The following is a 23,260-nucleotide window of genomic DNA, read 5'->3' on the forward strand; positions in this document are numbered from 1 at the left end:
TAAGAAGAGAACCATTGATACCCCTCCCCTTGTGTCATCTCTATTCTCTGAAAATGGGTGGGGGTTTAGGTGGCTTCTGGATTTGCTTTGCTACAGGTTGTTACATGACACGTTAGGTGCTCCTTTTTCCATCACCCCTGTCTGAAGAAAGGAGTGTTTTTTTAATTGTTTGACTTGAATGAAGAGCTGAATTGAGATTGAGGGGTAGACATATGCTATTCTTTATTATTGAATATTTTTCTGTTTTGAAATATGGTTGTTGTGGATGACTGGAAAGTTGTGGTAGTTGTGAAGTCCAGCCCATGTTGAAAACTCTGTATGTAGGTTGCTATCATCTAGCATTTCAGAACTTTCTTCTAACTTTAAAATCATATTAGAATATTTTAAATTCTACTGATCATGGCCTCCAGCTGGATATTTGTAAAGAAGAGCATGGACCTTCTTAGGTAGCAGGAATTTTGAAGTGCACAGAGCACCTCTAACAATATTGGCCTTCCTGTTTAGGGGCTGGATAGCTGACAGAAGTGGGGTCAGTGCCTTTGCATTGCAGTCGCTGTTGCAAGTAAAAGGGTTTTGAATGGGCAACGCCCAGGAGCAGGGGAGGAAAGCAGAGATAATACCACTGAATACAACTACAGTTAAGGGAAAAAAAGTATCTGTGTGCTGAAACCCATATGGCAGAAAGACTTATAATACCTTACAGTTCTGTTACCAAATAAATAGTGTATCATAGATTGACTGTACAGTTGAGTTTTGTGTGATAGTGTGGCTCTGTTGTGTTCTTCCAAATGCACAAAGAGGGCATTTCTTATGGAATAAATTAAGTATGCATAACAATTAGTAATATTTGTATGATACAAATAATATTAAAAAAGCTTTGGGTAGGAGAAAATACTTTAGAATATGATCAGAGGCATATTTCAGAGGCAGAAATAAAGGCTGTGGTTTACTGAAGGCTTTCAGAATGGGGTAGGAGAAAATGATGTATGATAAAAAGACTGAAGTGATTCTCTGAACACATGCATTACTTCTTGTCCACTATTTCTGCTCCCATATCCCTCCATCTCATAATTGATTGAGTCTCCTGATGGGCATGGATATTTACTACTGTCTGTTTTGGTGTCCTTGGTATTTCTGAGCCCTTTTTCTATCAGTGTGACATTTTGAGGCAGCTAGACACCAAGAGCTTTCGTATTGGAACTTCTCAGCACTCTTGATGTTCCTTAATGTATTTTTTCCTGGCTACAGCTGAATAATCTTTGTAATCTTATATAACAAATATTGCATTTGGAATATTTTTAAGCTTTTTTTTTCCCCTCAAGTATGTGTTTGGAAAGTCTCTTAGGTTTGGATATCAAGCAAGAGATGGCAGATTGTGGGTTTTTTTTCCAAAAATATTCAAGATGGGGAAGTGATGAGATGGTTAGAAAAAGTGATGTTTTTTGGTGTTAATTCAGTACTCATAAGCAGTATAACATGTTTTTGTCCAGATTAATTAATGTTTTGTCTCAAGACTTTGTGGTTCCTTTTTCTTGTGTTGGGTTGATTGAACTTCCGCAAAAGTTCATGTTTCTCATGGTAATGGGGAAGAGAGAATTTCCCATCATAGGAAGATCATAAACCTGTGATTTAGAGGAATGATGTTTGTATTTCCATTTGGAAAGAGTGAATTTTGTGACTTCTTTCCATAAGAGGAGCTTTTTCTTAAACTGTAGGCAGTTAAGGAAATCTTGCATAGACAAAATGTAGTTTTGTAAATTTTGGATCTCTCCATTGATACCTCTGGCCCATTTAAAGTATTTTTTTTGTGATGTAGTCTTAATTTTTTTTCTTTGTATTATCAACATCTTTTAGATTGTGATTTAGGCTGCTCGTTTATATCAGGATTTACCTTGTAGAAGTCTACCTTTTAGTAGAAAAATAACAGGTTTCATAGACTTTGAGCTTCTTTGAGGTAAGACCATGACCACAAATATGAATTTTTAAATAGGAATCCTGTTTTGTTTTCAAGGTCTTTAGGTAGGATTTATTTTCATATCATTAAGACCAGAATGGAAGAGGTCAAAGCAACATTTTCCTGCAAAAAATATTTTCCCAAAACCTTTTGGGTTGGTACAAAAATTCAGACCAGGCTTGTTGCATGTAATAAAACATTCTGTGGTGGTTCAGAAATCCTCCTTAAGCCTTAATGTTTTGAGTCCTAGTTAATTTTAGCTAATCTTCAAAGATGATGGTTAACTTCAGCCTATGGTCCATTGTAATTTCAGGATAATTTTGATGATTGGATGCATAGGGATATGTAAGTGAAGACTGTTTTATTTCTTAGAAAAAGGTACTTCCTAAAATCCTGACAGATTAATAATTTTTGTTTGTTTTATGCTTGAAGCGCAGTTGAATTTCCTAGTGAGTTTCATGGGTGGTGGTTTTTGGTTACGGTGGGTTTTTTAAAATGACAAAAATGGATTTAGCTGCTAAGCTATCAAACTGAAGATCAGTGAACAGACTTTGGGTTTTGGGGGCAGTGAATGTTAGCACCCTGGGCTGGTACATCATGGATTAGGCAGCTGTAAGTACTAACAAAGGGGTGGAGCATGTGTACATACAACAGCCGAGGGGGGAGGGATGCCTGCGGCAGCAGTGGCTTGAAAACAAATTGAATGGTTCCAGAGTGACATCATTAGTTCTTCATTTGGTAATATCCAAAATAATCAGATTGAAATTTGCAATGAAAAATGTCGGATCTTGTCAAAAGGACTTGGTGTTACCACAGCAGTTCAGGTTCCTTTTGGAATGTAGATGATTTCTTAACAAATTAGTAGGTGAAACAAGAAATTTGATATTGATTGATTAGAGTTTTTTTGCTATCTACAGCATGTAGAAAGCTAGAAACTAATACTTTACACTTATGTTGGCAGAAGCTCCATCTTTTGAACTTGGAGGTTAAGGTGAGAGAGGAGAATTTTTCTTTCTTTTTTAAAAGAAAAAGTGGAAGTTTTAGCTCAAGACCAATTCTATTCCTATATTTAAACACTACTTCAATTACTTAAATAACTGCTAATTTAATATATCTTAGAATCTAATATGCATTAGAAACATGTATTTCCTTTTTAAATGAGCAGAGTCATCTTTTAGTCTGTTTGGTTGATGGAGCATTAGATAGTTTTAGCCTTTTCTTTCCCCTTTTTTCCCAATGCAGTTAACTTGGAAATGTATAATAACCTATAAGTGATTTAACATGGTGTCATTTTGAGTTCAGATGTTGCAGAATGTATGTTTATCTATTTTAGTCCCTTTGTAACTTCTTTACTTGGAGAGTCTATGGTATAATCTCGTGGGTAAGGCAGGAGGAGCATTGCTGTAAGGAAAATGCAGACAAAATTCAACAAAAGAGAAGCAAACGTTTTTTTTTGTGAAGAATGACAAATGTGCAGGGATTTTGAGCATCTTGGTGTGCTCTTCTGTAGGACTGAATAAAAGGGTCTCCTTATAGTTGAAAAAAGATCCTGCTTCTGAGCTGTGTTCCTGTGCTAGTGGTGTGTTGACTGTCATGATTGTTGAGTTTGTCTGGCTTGCAGGCTTGGCAGAAGGTTAGTCCAGCCCTTCCTTCCCCTTGTCCTTGTTGGGCAGCTTTCTGTTGAGTTGGAAAATTGAATTGGTTCTTCTGGTATTGTTGAAAAAGGTGAGGGACAGAGGAGTGAGACCTGTTAGCTTGACTCAATTCCTGATGTAATCCTGGGTTCCATTCAGTATCAGTTCACTCACAGAGTATGGTGGAATTTTGCAAGAGTGGCATAAGTTAATAAATAGATTTTTAGTTGTGATTTGATCTGGTGAAAGAGTTCAGATGACACCTAATTGACATTGGGTGATAAAATTGACATTTGCAGTGTGGTTTGTAGAAGTTAGAAGGAATGATCAAGTTACAATGCAGAGAAGAGAGCGAAAATAAAATGCAGTAATCAAGGTATAAATTAGGAACAAGCATCTGTTTCTAGTTATTTGTTTTGTAAACATTCTGCTCCAAACAATTAGAAAGAACAAAATGGATAATGGGTTAGCAGATGCCATCTACAGAATCTTCTACAAAGGCTTTTAAAATATTTTTAAATAATGAATTTTCTACAGCACTTTTTTCTGCATGCATAATTCACCAAAAAAGAAGCATTGTGAATACAATGTTGCTGCTTTCTTGATAGTAATCATAAGAAAATGTATTATCGTAGTTAGAGTAATTATGCAGTGAGTTATGTTTGCATTTAAATTGACCCTGACACTAGCTTGGTCCTGAGAACTGTTGTCAACAGTAAATTCAGTAGTTTTTTACTTAGAAATTTATTTTGTTGCATTATGAAGAGAGTGCATAGGTGTCAAAGATATAATCAACTATGGGGTCTTGAAGCTTCATTGTTTTAAACAAATACTGAGAGAATATTGTATTGCTGTTTTTGTTCAATTCCAGTTTATGGCAAATAAATTCTGCATGCCATGGATACATTAGCAGCATATCACAGGGTGATAAAGTTCTTCATTTTAGTGTTTGCCATTCAAGTGCTATCCTTGATTCAGAGAAGCTCAGCACTTCAGAGTGTTATGAGATACAAGCAGGCTGTTGGAGAGCAGCCATATGATCTTATTTCTAAGCTTAAATGTTCTCTTCTAGAAAGTTAGTGACTCTGGCAAGATAAATGACTGATACTTAGACCCAAGGTTTTTTGGCCTTTAACTTCTAAAGGGCTTCCTGTGAATTAGGATTTAAGCTGAAGCAGGAGCTCTTTAGAGTCAAATGAGGTATGGCCAGCAGGGTTCTCTTCCTTGGTTGGTGAGTTTCTGAGCTGATAAGCTTTGCTTTCATCAAGGCACTAGCATTGATTTAATCATTTTAGTATGTTCTTAGGATTGTTTATATTTTTGTTCTTCTGATTAATAAGTAATGACAAATGTAAGAAATGTCCAAGCAGACTTTAGCAGCGTTCAAGGAGTTTTTTTTGAGCAGGAAGACTGAAAACTCAGTATTTTGGCCAGCCAACTATAGATAGGTCTGATGTGTTTGTCAATGGCTTCGTGGAAAAGCTGATGCCATCTCCAGACTTTCAACAATGAGGCTTTAAACCCATTATAGTATATCCTCCAGAGTATGCATAGATGCTCTCAGAGTATGCATAGATGCTCTAGATAGCAAATCTTTTGTAGAAATGAAGTAGAAAATGTGTTTGGCATTCTTAAGTTTCCCCTGTATTTTACATTAAATAAACTAAAGAAAGATAAAGTGGTATTGGAGGTTTAGCTGGATATTTTTTGCCATTACTTTGACAGTCAACAGCCCTGCAGTCAGGTTAAGATATGATTATTTTTGTGAAATGTTTTCTCTAGCTAGAGGGTGGGCAGTTGTCACTCACAAGATTTGCAAAATAACCATACGGTGTATACTATGATTACAGCAAACTGCCCATCTTTACTCTTTGCTGGCAGCCTCAGTTTAACTAGATGCCCTACTTTGTTCTTTAAATTAAAGAAGACATGGGGAAACATCCTGAAAGTGTAAAATATATTCCAGTTGTGCAGACGTTTCTCAGAGAATGTTCTTGGAAAGTATTTTTAGGACTTGAAAATAGTTATTGAGACTATTGTAGAGTTAATAAATTGCATGATAAATGGATCATCTTAGTCTTTATTACACTGCCTGAAGTAGATGGGGCTGGGGAAAGGTCACTTAAATATTTTATGACTTTTAAGGTAGGACAAATGTTGAGATTTAAAATGACCAGTGCCAGTATTTGATTTCTGTTTCTTATTTGATCAGAAATGCCAAAGTTGTGTATCAAAGGGTATGGCTCTTCATTATGCTTGTATTTTGGCCATAGTGAAAGTCCTAAGCACTGCTGAAATGGTACTGGGATATGAGGCAGGGGTTTCTTCAGACTTGCAGAGCAGTTTAGCAGGTTGTTCTCGTAATTTGGGTGTTTATATTTCTTTGGTTAATGGGTGGTGTCTTGCCCTTTTTCTAGAAAGTATTATGAAATGATACACAATAGCAAGGGGCTGAAACTATGACCTCCCAGGATAAAATTACTCTACAAGGAGAACTCATTAATGCAAATTAGTGTTTTTCTTTCCTTCTGGGTTTTTTAGAGTCAGAACTTTTCTGTGTGAACTTCCTTTGATGTGGGGGCTCCTGGTAAATGTTTTAACTAAAATACTGTTGAAGAGGAACAAATTTTTTTTTGACTGTTGGAATACAGGATTGCTGCAGCTATTTCCCCACAAGTGAAAAATCATCCCACTTTTCCAGAGGAGTACATTCAAAAAAAGACAGTAACTTCAAAGCCTTCAAAATGTATTTCTTTTTTTGAGCAAACAGTGCCTGGTAGAAAACAAGAGGCTCATTAGTTTGCAGACTTCAATCTTTTGTGGGGTGGGAAGGGACAGCTCTTTGTGGTGACAAGCAAAGTGCTCGTTTTGCAAATTGGTTGTGGGTGTTTGTGTTGAATAAGTGTTGGCCATTCTTGTTCTAAAAGCCTTATTTCCCGCAGAGGTATGTGTCAGGGTTTAATGCCCTCTGACTAGGTTATTTTAGATAACTCGCATAAAGAGGGTGCAACACCGAATATTAGGGCAACAAAGCTGGTGAAGGTCTGAAGCGCAAGTCAGACCTTCAGCAGGTGAGGAAGCAGCTGAGGGAGCTGGGGTTTAGTCTGGAGAAAAGGAGGAGGAGGAGGGGAGACCTTATTGCCCTCTAGAACTGCCCAAAAGGACGGTGTAGCCAGGTGTGGGGTGGTCTCTTCTCTCAGGCAGCTCAGGACAGGACAAGAGGACATATCCTCAGGTTGTGCCTGAGGGAGGTTTAGCTTGGTCATTAGGAGGAATTTCTCCACAGAAAGGGTGATTAGACACTGGAATGGACTGTCCAAGGGAGATGGTGGAGTCACGGTCCTCTGGAGGTGTTTAAGGAATGATTAGGCATGGCACTCAGTGCCATCATCTAGTCACCATGGTGGTATTTGGTCGTAGGTTGGGCCCTCATCTCAGAGGTCTTTTCCAGCCTAACTGATTCTGTGATATCAAATGTGTGTGTTTGAAGATACTTGATGTTATGTGGGTTTTCTGATTTTTTAGCAGGACACATGCATATTATGTTTTCAGTATATTTTATAAGTACAGTTTATAATTAGCAAAATGCAGACATTTCAATTCACAGTTCAATCACAATACCAATGTAATTCCCATTACCTGTCTCTAGAATATTTGCACCATTGTCATGCTGGGCATCCCTCATCACCAAAAAGGATCATGTGGGTTGAGACCCCATATGGTGCTCTTGAAATTTTGTCAGTGGTTTAGTGTATGTGGTCACTAAGCAGCGTGAGCCTGACCAGCATGGGGGGGATGCAAACTCAGACATTAGCATTCTTTTGATGAAACTGGGGAGAAACATTCACACCACCAGTTGATCCACTCAGCTGACTGAGGTGTTTATCCAAAGCAAAGGCCACCCTCCTGTCCTGCAGTTAGAGGTCAAGTCAGCCTCTTTGCAACAGCAGTGGTTTGTCACACCCTGTGTTATTTCCTGAGCTTCGTGGGTGCTTCACCTCGCTCATCTGCTACAAGCCTTCTGTTACAGGGCTTTGTGGTCAGTCAGTGTACTTGAATATTTATGCTATCTAAATTTACAGGAGTTTGAGGCTCATTTGAGAAGTTGCTAGTCAATCACAATTGGTCTTCATGATTTAATCCCACGTAAGGTACAAACAACTGTGTCAGTGCAGTCTGTAAAGATAAAGCCTTTCTCAATATTACTTCCAATTTTATGCACATAATTAAAATATAGATAAATTAGTTCAAAAGCCTAGAATAAGACAATAAAAACCAGATTTTACTTAAGGTAAATTTGTAGCTTGACTGCATTTATAGTTTGTGAACTTGATTGCACTGGGTTTTATTTATTTTATTAAGTCTCTATTTGCCACACTCAGCTGCTTTTGCCTGCTTCTTCTGATAGCATAACTGGTTAATTTCTCTGGAGATTTAATTCCTGTTAAAATCTGGTGGAATCTCACAGATAAAATTGAATCAGTCACAACCATGTTGGGTATTGATGGTTTCAGAATGGTCTGAGGGTTCTTTGTGTGCTCCTGTCTGCCTTACCTTCACTTCTGGAATCCTGCTATTGCTTTAGGGATTTGCTTCTGGCTGTACAGTTGGTCTAGGATTTACTGTAACTATTAAGTGTGCCTAATGCAGTTTTTTTGTGTGTGTGGCTTGTTGTGTCTTGTCATCATTTGGGCATGGTTCTATGGCTGGGGCTTGTATTGAGGTTCCAGAAGCACTTTGCCTTCTAAACAAAAAAGGGAGGGAAAGATGGCGTAAACATCTAGTGAGATAGGTATTTTTAAGGGCATTGTTAGCTAGTCACGCTGTGGAATCACAGTTGTGATGCTGAGCAATGATCTATTGAAATAGAGAACTTGCTTAAGATAGATAAGATAGTTCTGCTTTAAAGAAGACCGTTAAAAATGTGCATTTCCAAAACCTCTAGCCACAGTGTCCAAATCACCAGTAGAGTATTTTGCAGTGATTCTTCATATCTGATGGAACTGACAGAAAAAAAGGATTACTTCCATTCTGGGTAGTCTTCTCCTTAAAAATGCCTTTTGCAGCCAAGAGTCTTTGCCTAGTGGGGACTGTGTCCAAAGTCTGTGTGCATCCACAGGGAGAGTCAGGCCTCTGTGCCCACTGACATCTAGGTGATCTCTAGTTCTGTGTGTTTTCAGGATTCCAGACAGTGCAGAAGAGGTAAGCACTTGGTATTTAAGTATCTTACTCTATGCATGGGTGTCTGTGTTGTCCCTGTGCATCTATTATCCACGCTCTGAATTGTACAGACTTGGAGAAGAACATGCTTGTTAGGATCTGAGCTTTTTAAAACTTTCAGTGTATATCACACACAGCTTGATCATCTAGAAAGTTCAGGAAATGAAAACTTGCATGTTTCAGTCTGGTGTTCAGTGAAATACCTTTTATTATGTTGAATGCTACTGTTTTTTTCAGTGTGGGGAAGGCAAATAAAAAGTGAAAACTAATTCTTATGGTGGGTGAGGAAGTCCTTTGTCTTTTGGGATCCCAGTAAAGAAAGGCATGAAAAGCAGGTGAACTACAAATAACTGGGAAAAGGCAATAGCAAAGTATAAAATCATATGCCTTTTCTGTTGCTGGAGATCCTGAGATGATACAGCTTTGGAAAGATCTCTGGTCAAGGTTTGGCACATTGTAGATCTTGTTTGCTCATTGTTCATTAGTACTGTTATGGGGTTTTACAGTACAGAGTCATCCATCACTGATAGTAGTTGGGTCTGGAATCAGAGCTTTGAAGTGTCCCATGGACAAAGTGCGCTAATATCCTTGACTCATTAATAAAACTGCAGTTCCTGAGCAAGCTGTAGGTAATATTTCAAGTGGGAAAGACAGCATACTGTACACATACTTAAAATGAAATGCACATTGATTGGTTACTCATTGATTACGTGGACATTCATTAATTGTGCTATTGATTGGACACAGCATGACTCAGTAATGATCACACGGTATCCGTGATAATCACGTACCTGAATGTGGGTCACTGACTGCTCACACAGTAATAATCTTACAGGCGGATCATTACAAACAAGTTGAAAGGTCTTTGTAGTACTTAAATTGACTTGAAAGGGGTTCAGTTTTACTGGATTGATGGGATAGATTCAGACAGATTTAGTGAGCTGTTCAGATGGACCTGAAGATTCAGAAGGAATATCAATGAATCAGAATTTTTTTCAGTACCTCAACTTAAATGTCATTGTTTTGTGAGCATCTAGGATTTTTTTCACTTTTGCTGTTCTCTATAGATTTGTTTCTCTACTATGTTTGTATTTCATACTTGTAGGTCAGTTGAGTAACTTCATAGAATATTTGGAGACCCTTATGTTGGCTAATTAGCCAAAGTGTTTTGGTCACCAGTTTGTCTAAAAATAATTTTGCTGTGAGAATGTTCTAAATTTTTAGACCACTCTTGCTGAATGTGGGTTCTTCCATTTGCATTCTCTGAGCGAGAAGAGCTAAAATTCCCCTTAAAAATAATTGTGAAAATATACTGATGTCAGTGAGCCCATCTGATGGATAATGGACTTAGGGTGCTAAGCTGAGAAAAGCAGTGGTAAAGGTAAGCAGTTGGTGCTTCATATTGGTCATGGTAGAAGGAAGTTAGGTAGGCTCTTGTAGCCTATGAGAAAGAAGAAACAGAAGCATGTTGCTGTTAACTAATTGACTAGATTTTTCTTCATAGAAAACAGAAGGGAACTCTGAATTTCTAGTAAATAAAGTCTTCCAGACAGATTTGTATTTATTCTGATAAACATTCTTTGGTCACAGTTCCATGGTTGTATGATTGATGCATATTTCTTAGCCTAGAAATGATGCTGTGTACTTTGGAAGTGGTCCAAGAAAAGCCCTTCCTGAGGCAGTTGTGTATTTTTGTTAGTTGGCATCCTGCTTTGTTCCTTGGTGGAATTAGCTGCAAGTGGGGAATGGAAAGCTGTAGACATAGAAGCTTCAGTGGTGATGTGTGCTGCCTATCCAATACCTGACATTGGCCAGTATAATTTCTTAGCCTGTATTTTCTTTATCCATAAAAAAACTTGGCCTGCAATGAAATACTGAACTATTTTAAGGTATAAACTGATGAATGTCAGAAAATTAATTGCAGCATAGGATGGAAAGAAATCTTGCTATATATGGGTTGTCTCCTTTAGTACAGAGCACTGTGGTTCTGGGAATAGCTTCTATTGGATACGTTTAAAAGGTGGTGCGGAGGCCCAGATCTCTGGTGGGCAGCCGTGCAAAGGACTGTAGAGAGCACTTGCCAACAGAATAGAAAAAATAACTTTTCTAGTTTTGTGGAAGTAAAAGTAAAAGATGCATAGTAAAAGCAAAATAATTTGCTTGAATACAGTTACTGTGGTCCAGCAGATAGCAAGCACAGCTGTTTTTTGGACCTACACCAGCATCTGGTGATGTAACCCACTTTGTATTTTGTGAGAGGAACAGTGATTGATTTCTCATTAGCTAAGCAATTGAAATTTAATTTGTGACAGTGTTAGACATTTGAAGCTGTTGTTTTCTGAACTGTGAGTGTTCTATCTGCAAAGATTGTAGAGGGTTTTTGGAAATTAGATGAGGGTCCATGCAGGTTTATTGTACCATGTGTAATTTTGCTCTGGTAAAAGGAGCTGGTTATAAAAAGACTTTCTGAGCCTTTATCTTTCTGATTCTATATCAGATTTTCTCTGTAGATTTTTTTCCACCACATAAGTACAGCGTTCTTTGTAAAAGTGGGAGATAATGTGAATGAAATACATTCAATATGATTGGCTTTTTTGAGTTTGTTACAAAAAGTTGTCAAAATAAGCTTTGCTGTTACACTGTAGTTCTGTGATAATGAAGATTTATTTGGAAAACAAACCTGGTCTCTGAGAGAACCTTAACATTTCTATTTAAGGATATTTAAATTCTTAAAATCTTTTAAAAATGTTATTAGACTTCCTGAAACCCCAATTGATAATATTAGGGAAATGACCACTTATGTGTCCTTTTTTGGAGTTGTTGTTTATGTTTAGCAGTGATGTCAGTTGTTACAGGAAGAATGTTTTTTTCTCAGGGCTAAAATTTTAATGGCTGTCAGTTCATTTCTGCGTGCCCTTACATGAAAGGAAAAAGCATGGTTGCTCAGCATTTTTGTTGAGAATATGGAATCATCTTGGTCAAAGTCATATGTTTGTGGGCTTGTTTTGGAGCAGCACTTAGGTTTAATGTTTTTCTGCCTGATACTGATGTTTGGTAGCTACAATAGTACAGTACATGGCCAACAGTGTGTAATATAGAAAATTAAGATTGCCATACCTTTTCTAGGACATAAAGTGCTGGAATCTCTTAATGTGTTGTCATCTTTAGGTACTTGTATTTCAAGTGTCAGCACACATAGAGGAGTTATGTACAATAGAGTAATTATTTCCTAAAGCATAAACCCACCAGTTGAAATTCTGTGCAAGTATAATGTAAAAGCCATTTCTGTGGTCTGCATGTTTGTATGTTAGGTCTCTTCCAGTTAATGGTGGGCGGATGTGTGTGCAGCATGAAGTATTAATTGTGGGTGCAGTGAGACAGCAGGAAAAAGAGTATCACTTCAGCTTCTCATGTAAACAAAAATCAGAAACTCTGAAGTTTCATTAAATATCAAACTAGTGCTGACCTATGCAATCAATGTTGCTATTGCACTCTTCTGCAGTTCACAAAATTTTACCTTCCTAAAATTACAGACAACATTACTTTTTATAGTATTGATTTGAAGCTTTTGTACTGTAGTCAAGTTTTATGGCTTCACTTGCATCTCTACTCTTGTTTGAGTTTTTCTTACTGGTATTTCTCCTTTCTTTATACAAGAAAATGTAAATAGACCTACTTAGAGCACCTTCTTTAATGACTAGAAAGTAGGAGCAAGGAGTGAAATTTATCTGGAGCAACTTTCTGACTTAATGATAATGAGCTAAATGATTGAGGTTATTTTGCTGTTAGGATCTTTGCCATCACCGAACATGTTACAGAAATTAGTGTTCTTTTCTCACTTGCTTATCTAGTGTTTTATTATTGCAGGTGATAACTGCATGAAAATTAAGTTGAACTGTAGATTTTTTAAGTGCAATGTTTATTAAAAAATGCCTTTAAATGGTATAAATACATAATTGCTCTGGCATGTTTTGTTTAAAATAAAACATTAGCACTCCCCTTCAGACTTTGGTTTTGTGTCTAGGTTGCACGTCTTCAAAAAATCCCTGATGGTGACAATGAGACAATGATTCCTGTACTGTCTTCAAAAAAAGCAAGTGAATTGCCAGTTGATGAAGTAGCAAGTATTCTGCAAGTAAGTAATTTTTTCATATAAAAAGATTGTATTGATGTTAGCAAACAATAAGTTTGATATTTCTTAAAGACAAATTTTGTAATTGAAGGTTGATGCATTATCATGCAGTTTGATGCTAGCTATTACCTACTTCTAAAAGCAAGTTGATTTTTAAATTGTTACTAGAAATTCTCTAATCTCTTAATATTAAAAAAAAACATAGGGCTTTTGCCGAGGGAGTGAGATTAAACTTGAAGATGTTTGGATTTATCTGCTTTGAAAATTGCAATTTGCTAATAAAAATCCTAGAGTCAGTCTTGCTATAAAATTCTGTCCTGGGTTTTTCTTTTTTTATTGCTTCCATTTCTTTAAGGAATCTTTAATGTACTTAATTTATTTTGGTAGCCTCCATCTTAAATGGTGAAACAGGACTGAGAAATCTACCCATTGGCAGATTTACGAACCATTCAATCTGGGTTAATTTTCATGATAGATGGTCTTTTTTCATTTTCTGTATGCTTGACTGCTTGAGGAGTACACCATGATAAATGTTGGTCACTGACAACTCGGGATTTGAAGCTATTGCAGTCATTTGGCTGAGTCACTGAACTCCTGATGTAACCCTCGAGAGTCTGAAGGATGCCACAGTTTGATTTGTTGTAGAGTTTTTTGCAGGGAAGATCATCAGTCATTTACAAATATGAAGCTACATCTGCTTCCATAGTTCTTCTGTGAATTTTTGATTCAATTCCTTAAATACTGCCAGAGTTTTAAAATAATAGTTAGCTTTTATTGTCATACAAACAGTAGTACCAAGCTTGTCTTTCTGATGTTGCCCAAATTCATATAATCAAAGGCTGTGTATTTGGGTGTGCAATTTTACCCTAGCTTCTCAGTGTAATTACTGTTTCATTCTTTGCATATTTTAACAGGCTAATCTTCAGAATGGCTTAAAAAACTGTGAAGTTTGTCATAGACGGGCATTCCATGGATGGAATGAATTTGATATTAGTGAAGATGAACCACTGTGGAAAAAATATATATCCCAGGTAAAGATTTATGTCCTTTTTGCTTTTAATACTTTTCAATAGTTTTGCTCTTTATTTTGTTTTGCTTAGCTTTTGTATACATTAACATATTTTGATAAAAGTGGGAAAAATCTAATTGAGTGGGAAACTACAGCTTGTAAAATTTATATCTAGTTTATCTATTGAAAAAGCTTTTACTTAGGCATGTATCTATAAGCATCATAGTGTTGTGATTGTGATCTGTTCTTAAATATATGTTCATAGCTATCCAAAAGGTGCCATTCATAACTAGCTTGAGGGCTAGAAAAGTAAAAGAAACTTCCCTGTAGTCAAATGTGGTCCTGAGATCAGAGAACAATGCATATGACCATTGGTAAATATTTAAATGGAATGTGAAATATGAATAACTTGATAGGAAATTTCAAAAAGCAAAATTGCTGCCTTTGATCTGAGGGTGGAGGTGGGACCAGCCTTGATTCTGGTGTTCAGCAGAACTGGCAAGAGTCAAGTGTGAATATGTTTCTTACCAGTGTGATATATCTCAAATACATATACACATATCTGATGTGAAAGTGTCACTACTTTCTCCTGCTTACCCGTCCCACCCCACAGCTATACAAGATATTTACACAGATGATTCTTCTAATGAATTTGTAATGTTAAACATTTTGGGCAGTGTTTGCTGCACCGTGGCTGTGCAACAGTGCAACCCTGAAGCTGCACTCTGTGGTTTGACTGTGTCTTCCTTGGGAGAGATTAAAAAGACATTTAGTGCTTTGATGATGGTAGTGGTGGGAACACATCCCATCCTGGCTGTGCACTGGCATTAATGCTTTATTTTCAAGTGTGTAGGGTCAATTACTCAGATGCAGCAGAACACTTCTAAGGCATATTGCCCAGGACTATTTCAGATGGGATTTATTAAGATTCATACTTGCTTTGAGTGTGCTTATCAGATCTGCTTTTGGAATGTTCTTCAACTGAATTTTAGGAGTGTTCATTTTTTATAGTGTTTCTCAGAAAAATCAGTACTTTAGCAACCAGCTGTCATAGAAGCAAGATGCTTTATTGTTTTAGCCTTAAAAAACTGTGGAAATCATATGATCTAAATGGGAAACTTTTATCTTGTCAAAGAAGAAATCATGAATTGAAAGTTAAAAAATATATTTTATTTCTACCTTAGTGATCATTTGCTGGAACAGGATCATTCTTTTACCTCAAAGACATTTTGATTATATTTCAGACTTCTTTTTGTTGTTTAAATACAGTATAAACAGTTATAGGAGATTATTCTTTCTGCAGAAAATGTGAATCAAGAAATGTAAAAAGCATTTTCTTCCTGTTACATATTGAATACAGTCTATTCAAGGTCTTTGATATTTAAAACGCCCCAAGTAAGAATCTGAACTGTAGAGTTAGCTTTTCTTTGAGCTGCTAGGTTATAAATATTTTAATAATAGAATAATATGTTTCAAAAATAGATCTGGTATGCTCTGAGGGGGTAGGTAAAATAGCCTTTCTGTCAATGTGGCTGAATTACTCTTCTGTTTCATTTCAGTTTAAAAACCCCCTTATTATGCTTCTCCTGGCATCTGCAGTCATCAGTGTTGTAATGCATCAGTTTGATGATGCTGTCAGTATTACTGTGGTAAGCAACTAAAATTCTGTCTTGTTTGGGAGTACTTGGGAATGTGTGACCACATGTGTGTTCACCATAGTGGGAATGCCAGTGTGGGGTGGGATCATTTGAATGCAGTTACTAAGTTGGATTTGTGTGTTATCATTAAATCCGTTCAGTTCATGACTGGATTTCATTTTTTTCCTTTTCTTTGAGAGCAGAAATACATCCATGAATAACTTGTAGCTGCTTCTTGCTTATTTTCTATTTCCTGTCTTTAGGCATTTGTTCAGAGAAGCAATTTTCTGTGTATTCAATGAAATTTTAATCTAAAATTATGATTTAATTTTAAATTGAAGCCAACAAAAACCTTCTTTGAATTTACTTGAAAGACATAATCTTTTAAAACATGAAGTAAAACCTGAACTGTCTAGAAATCACAGAAGAAAGATTGAAGCTGAAATAATAAATTTTTCTAGAAAGTTGCAGTTAAATAGGGTGCTGAACTAGTGAGCCAAATATAGTACTCGTAACTGTCACTGCAATTGGCACAGAGAAGAAAACTGTAATCCCTTTGACCTTTTAGGGGTCATAGGTGGAGACTGAAAATCCTGATTTCTGTATGACTAGAGGCACATTCTAGCTGGGTTTTTTTCATGTTTTGTCTTACCGCTGCACTTTCTGTGTTGACTTTACTCTTGTACATAACTCAGGGTAACTGGAGGTTTGATCATAACCCCTTTCTTTTTTTATAAAGAATAGTTGCCTTTGAAAGACAACCTGTGTGTCCTCTTAAAGATAAAATTTGCCATTTTGAATTTGAGTGAAGTGTTAGTCTGGAATAGTTTGTTGTGTTCCTAAGTTGGATGTATGTAAATTGTTGTATTATGAAATATATTTCATTATTGTGGCTGGAAGTTGACTTATTTCATGTTTTTTCCCCTTGGTTAGTGCCTTTAATTCTATTTCTTAACTCTCTTGGGCAAGGCAATGAGAAAAAAACCAAGGCAGCTGGTGTAAGAGAGCAGTAATTTCTGCATTCTTTGTTACAGCCTGGGAAGAAATCTTTTGATAGCCTTGTGAACATTGGTAGAAATACCTTAAAATACGGAGAAAAAGTGCGATTGAGTTAAAGTTATCAACTGTGGGTTTTGTCTAACTTCTGACTAACTTGTACCATTTTGTCTTGTTATTATCAATAATGCCCACTTTATCACCAAGTCAATATTTATTTTATTTCATTTTCAGATGATAGTGCAATTTTTCTATGACTATGTATTGTGTTCAGAGCCTTGGCAACAAAATTCATTTGCTACTAACGATCACTGACATAATTTACTCTTGGTGGAATTCCTGTTTTGAGCTGCTTCTGCCATCCTTTTAGCTCTGCTGGTACAAATGTAAAACTTCTTGATCTGGACTGGGAACTGATGAAGATTAAAAGGAAAATAAAATCATTAAATACTTTGCATTTGGCTTCTTAATGCAATTCCCCACAGACACAAGCTGAGAGACTGATGTGAGGCTGGGAATGCAAAGCTGTTTCAGGTAGTGGTCTATGGAGTATAGTATGGCCTCCAAAAACCATGCAGCTGTGGTGGAAATATTCCATGGAAAGATGAAATATATATAGTTATTTCCTCATATTGAGTTGGTGAGGCTAGTGTTACTATCACAACTAAGGATTTATTGAAGCATTCAAGAGAGTTTTTCACTCGCAAAACGGTTAGATCTTGGTTATTTTTAGTAGTTGCTGTGTGTACTTGAAAGGCTTAATTAATGGTTGATGTGTTATGGTTCTGGAAAAATCAGTGTAACAGCTCAGCTTGAGTAACAAATTCAGTTAATGTAGCAATATGAGAGTGTATTGAAGGAGAAGATGAGACTTGCTTTACAGCAAGCTCTGATCTTTGTTTCCTGGAATAGATTTATTTCATTTGCTCAATTTCATTATATGTTTAGAAGCCCTGTAATGTTTATTTTGAAGTCTTGCAACCAGAATTGTATGTGATGGAGGGGATTATGACGGCTGCACTTGAGGCCTTAGTACTTATCTTGGATTCTTCCTAATGAACAACATTTTTTTACCTTTTTTGTTTGGGATCTCTGACACCCTGTCTGTTTGGGTTGTGCCCAGTGTCCTGTTTCACTCTGTGGGTGCCTTGGGCAGTGTTTCTGAGGCTCATTCTCCTCTTGTTCTTGCTAGGATGTTTTATGGCTCCAGACTGGTTCTTCAGCTTGCTGCCTTTTATCTAGTCTTTCTGTTTTCTTGGTATGTGAATGAAAACATGTCTGTGATGCCCTGTAGTAGTTAACACACTTTTGTTCTGGTCACAGAAAACACCAGTCAGTTTTTCTGTTTGTGTCATGGGTCTCTTTCTGTTGCTGTCTCTTATTCACTGTTTAGAAACAGGAAGCAGAGGCAGTTTTTCAAGTTTGCTATTGAGTTATTAATCTTACTTTTAGTAAAATCAGGTTGTTGCATTCTTGGACATGACTGAAGGAGGTGCAAATAGATAATGACTTTGCTTTTATGACAGAGCTGAGAGATACAGAGTGATTTTGAGCATGAGAAAATTAGTTTCTTTCCAAATCATCGTGTTAGTATGTAGTAACAACTGTAACTGAACAAAATCTAATATGATTGCTTACTTTCATGGTCATTTGGAAAGCTTTTATCTCACCCACTTCTGTTCTCTTGCAGGCAATAGTCATTGTTGTTACAGTTGCCTTTGTTCAGGTAAGACAGATGTCATCCAAATAAGATCATTGCTTCTATGGAAATTGCTTTATTAAAAAGACTGAAGCAGTTGTCTTGGTGCATTGTGCTGTGAATGGTTGAGTAATGTGCTTTCATCCCAGTCTTTGCCTTTTCTAAAGTGCACAATTTGTCCTGCTTTAACCATGTTGACATTTATGCACCTCTATCGGCATTATACTCGGCAATAAGAGTACTTGTAAGGAAATCCTTGTAATAAACAGTGTAGAAGTATGTAAACATCTAACTTCATAGAAAAGATTGTGAAAATGTAGCTCTTGCTTTAATTTTGTGCAGAAATGGAAACAAAGATTGTCTTCATTTCCGAAGTCATGAAAAAAGTTTTCATTCTCTAAGTGTGCAGCTTTAGCCAGGGTGTGCCTAAACCAGAATTGCTTTGTGTGTTTGTGCTTTATATCTTTAATTATCCTAATTTTGTAACCTGTTTATCGAGTTGAGCTGTGTTACCTTGGTTCTCTGGGGAGCTAAGAACATGAACACAGTATTTTTGGTACTCATTTGTTAAACTGTAGCATTCAATAATGTGTCTGATCCTTGGGTTTAGAAGCATTCTAGTAAGTATTACAAAGACCTGAAATATTGAAAGAAAATGCAAAGGACCTCTGCTGTTTTGTCAGAAGAAATGCATGTACACAAATATGTAAATTTTTCAGTGTTTGGAATATATTTACTTTTTAACTTTTCTGATATAGAACTGTTGAAAGTAATTTCTTGTCTGTTTGGAATATTACTTAGTACAACTTTATTAATGAAATAAATTTTCGTAGCTGTATTTTATGTTGTGCAAGTTTTCCCTGTTTAAAACTACAATCTTTTTTATTTTAAAAAAATTTCTCTGCAGGAGTACAGATCAGAAAAATCTCTTGAAGAGCTTAGTAAACTAGTGCCTCCAGAATGCCATTGGTATGTAGTTTTGTCCTTTGAGTCCTAAAGTAAATCATAAGATATTTAATCTGAAATTAATAAATGGGAAAGATTTTACTGAACTTAGTTCCTTTGTATCAAGTTTATGCTGACCTAAAACACTTGCCTTTGCTCATTTTAAAGATTGATTTATGAGTCTAAAAAACTATACTGTATGGTTGTGTGTCTGAACCCTTCCACTGATGTTACTGATATGTAAGCTCTCAGAAACAAGCAGCAAGTTAGAAATATTTTGCTGAAATATGTAGCATTGCAATGGTGTGAATGCTTTTCTCAGCCAAAATGCCAGAGAAGTCACTCTTGCTGCTCTTTGTGCCTACAGTGTGCGAGAAGGTCGGGTGGAACACACACTTGCAAGAGATTTAGTGCCAGGTGATACAGTCTGCCTGTCAGTGGGAGACAGAGTCCCAGCTGATCTACGATTATTTGAGGTATAGCCCTAAATTTGATTTAATATTTAGTAACTTTCTGTGGGACAGAGGGGAAGGGAAAATAGCCACTGAGTACTGAAGAGCAGTGTTCTTGTTTGAGTTCACCACCATCTTGATAGAAAATTTGAAATAATTGCTTTCCAAATGTCACATACATTCTTAACCAATTGTAGTTTCTTACTGTAGGACAGGAGAAAGAAGTTTTCAATTTTATGAATAATGTATTCTTTCAAATGCTATTTTTTTCCCCTCAATGTTAAATATGTTGTAAAAACATTGTTTTCAGTCTGAATGCCAAGATATTTTGGCATCTGGTTGAAGGTGATTTTCACTCTTTATTTGCATTAAATTTTAAGGCATAAGTTCCACTGTTCTCCAATAGTGGAATATCAGAAAAACTTATGAAATTGTGCTAGTGCAATCTTTTCTCTCTGACACTTTTTCATCAATGTGTGTTCTTATATCCTCTAGTTTACTAAATACTTAATTTGTGGTATTAGCACTGCTGGAAGTGCTTGAGTTGAAGCAATTGCGCTATAGCAATATCTGTATACTTGAACAGTCTCTAAAAATGAAGTGGAACATAGATATATTCACCTGTCATATTTTGGTGGTTTTACTTGAATAATGTTACTTTTCTATCAGATTGGGCATCTTCAGTTTGCTCAGTATCTGGGCTATCTATCCTGTTAAACTAGTTCCTGGATATAAAAATCTGTATGTCCAAGTTATCCACAGTTGATAGTTAATTAATCAGTGTTTATTTCATAGACAAATTCTAAATTGACTAGTTTCTTGACAAATTTATTTGGATTGTGTTGTTAACTTCTGTGGTGTAGTTGGTACTTGAGTGGGTTTAATTTTTATGACTACAAGCACTCTGCTTCCTTTGGCAATTGTGCAGTCCCTGCTTTGTTATGAAACTGCTGTTGCAGCAGCACCTACTTTCCTGCTTATATCTGATACCGTGCTATGGTAGCAGCACGCTCAGGCCTCTTGCAAAGCAAAGCAGAAATGGAATAAGAAGTTTCTCAGCTGTTTGCAGCCCTTCACTAGATGAGAATTTTTTCCATCGTAAACTGCTCTTGCACATCATTTGAAAATAAGAGCACATCATCTTATTTTCCTATGGTGTCTGCTGGGCATTGCTACAGGATGGTGGGTTGTAGAAGAAATTATATGGAGATCATATTTGCAGAGAAAGAACTAGATTGGTTCTGCATATTTTCATTGTTGCTGTCCTAGAAAACAGTAGAAGTGATAACTAGGCACTCTTGCTTTGGGAAGGCATTTGTACAAGTGAAAACTTTTCCGCACTGGTCCCATTTTTTGGGGACGCTTTTAATTTTTAAAATGAATTTCCAGATCTTTTCTGGCCTAGGTTTTCTGTATGTTAATGGGTGGTCCATCAAGTTTTCTGATCATCTTGTCTAAAGCCAGCAAATTGAATCAAAAACTAACATACCTATAACAGTGTAGACTTGAAATACAATTCATTTTGGTAATGGTGATAAATATTTCAGAGCTCGTGGCTAAATTTGAACAGTAGCAAAGTGGCATCCTCATCTTCCATCTTTGACAGCTCTAGGAGTGCTTGTTGCTCTGTAGATCCTTAAAATATTGACATGCCTTATAATATTAATAAATTGGTTATATTTTAATGGTAAAAATTGTGAAACTTACCCTTACACTTTCAAATACTTACAAAATATTGTCCTGGTCTTTTTACCTATTTTGTTTTCAAAGTCTGTGGACCTTTCTATTGATGAATCCAGTCTCACAGGTGAGACAGCTCCTTGCTCTAAATCTACAGCTCCTCAGCCAGCAGCGACTAATGGAGACCTCACTTCTAGGAGCAATATTGCTTTCATGGGGACATTGGTCAGATGTGGAAAAGCAAAGGTAAAATCGTTATTGAGAGAGAAGAGTATGTTCCATGTTTTAACTATTTGAAGGCAGTTCTTATTTTTTAAGTTTATCTCACGGTGATTAATGTGATACTTTCAGAGCTTTTCTCACTGCTGCTTTTTCATACGCTACTTTAGTAAAAAACTATGGCCATGAGAGCTCAAATTCATAGGAAGCAGATGATGTGAAACTGCTCTGTCTAGGTTATGGTGTTTTACTTCTAGAGCTACACTCACGTGTTTGAAAATGTGCAACAGAAAATACGGTTCTGGCTGGTGTTAGGTGTTACCAGTTTGAGTTTTGCTACTGGTAGTTTGTAAGTACTTCAGCAGTGCACAGAAAAGCAATTTGTTTCACTAAGACAAAAGGTTTTCTAAGAAAAATTCTCTTCTTGTGACATGAACTAATTCTATGAACCAAGTTAAAGTTTTTATTGGGCTAAATGGCATTTGCCCATGATTGGAGTAAAATCTGTCAATAACAACAACTAACATTAAAACTTCAGATTTGACTTGGCTTTATCTTTGTTGCTTTTTGGTTTTTTAGGGGATAGTTATTGGAACAGGAGAAAACTCTGAATTTGGGGAGGTTTTCAAAATGATGCAAGCAGAAGAGGTAAGGGAAGATATTTAGAAGCAAAGACATAGTTTGAAAGTGTGTATTTAATTCATAAACTTTGAATTTATTCCATAGGAACTTAGTTAAACATGCATTGCTTTCAGTATTTCCTTTTCCTCTAGTGAAGCAAATCTCTTAGCTCTTGGACATGAAAGTAGTAATTGAATGCAGTGCAGCAAAATATCTGTAGCTGACCTAAAGATACTAACTGTGAAAATAATACTCTGCACCTCTCTAAATATTTACATAATTTTTTTTTTTTGGCTAAAATTGAATTTTCTGTAGATTATTAAAAACACTCCTTTTGATTTTTAACTGGCCTTTCAGGGCTCTAATGCCTGTATTTTGAAAATCAGTTTTATTCTTGCTACCAAGAACTTATTCGGTCTTGGAGGAAGTACAGTAGCTTGTAGTTGGCATGATGTGTTGTTTTTTTAATGAAATTTTTTAGAAGACCTTTTATATTAGATTTGTTGCAGATATCACAAAGCCCTAGAACAATATTTCTAATAAATATTTGATTTCATTGAAGTATTTTTGAATCTTATTGAATTCTGGGAAAGAACAGTCTGTTTTCCTGAAGTAGATGCATGGAAACATAGGGTGTAACTGCATCTTATTCACTGATTTGTCTTGAATTTTGTATCTGTGAAGTAAAATGTGGTGTAGTTAATTTGTTAACTGCCGCTTGTTTGCCATTCATCAAGGCTCCAAAGACACCTCTGCAGAAAAGCATGGATCTCTTGGGAAAGCAGCTTTCCTTGTATTCCTTTGGCATAATAGGTAAGATAATTTATGTAAAATAATTGGAAAAATTATCTAACGGAAACTAGTGTTGAGGCCTGGGAAATGGAAGACTAAATCTCTAAAAATCTTCTGGCTCCTGATTTCATTGGTCACTTTGAGATTATGTCACTAGTCATCTGAAAATTATAATATGACGTAACTCTATTCATAAGGGTGTTTACTTGCTTCTTTCTGCAAATGTACTTTACGGACTTTTTGTACTCCAAGTATTTCCTTTTAAATTGC

At 36.3% G+C, this 23,260-nt stretch overlaps 1 protein-coding gene across 10 annotated transcripts in view; it reads left to right on the forward strand.

The window, feature by feature from the left end:
• The window catches only part of ATP2C1 (ATPase secretory pathway Ca2+ transporting 1), a 61,722-nt gene that overhangs the window by 18,563 nt on the left and 19,899 nt on the right, over window positions 1–23,260 (forward strand). For 9 of the 10 annotated variants that reach the window (XM_021543345.4, XM_085573257.1, XM_085573256.1 and 6 more), the window contains 9 exons: window positions 12,833–12,943; window positions 13,855–13,971; window positions 15,509–15,598; window positions 18,273–18,308; window positions 19,189–19,250; window positions 19,594–19,702; window positions 21,449–21,604; window positions 22,157–22,225; window positions 22,936–23,011. In XM_021543345.4, the coding sequence (XP_021399020.1) occupies window positions 12,833–12,943; window positions 13,855–13,971; window positions 15,509–15,598; window positions 18,273–18,308; window positions 19,189–19,250; window positions 19,594–19,702; window positions 21,449–21,604; window positions 22,157–22,225; window positions 22,936–23,011 (826 nt within the window). The remainder of the gene's footprint in view (window positions 1–12,832; window positions 12,944–13,854; window positions 13,972–15,508; window positions 15,599–18,272; window positions 18,309–19,188; window positions 19,251–19,593; window positions 19,703–21,448; window positions 21,605–22,156; window positions 22,226–22,935; window positions 23,012–23,260) is intronic. The other variant, XM_085573252.1, reaches the window with a different exon arrangement.

This window comes from Lonchura striata, chromosome 2 (genome assembly GCF_050655825.1).
Source record: "Lonchura striata isolate lonStrDom1 chromosome 2, ASM5065582v1, whole genome shotgun sequence".
Classification (NCBI taxonomy): Eukaryota; Metazoa; Chordata; class Aves; order Passeriformes; family Estrildidae; genus Lonchura; species Lonchura striata.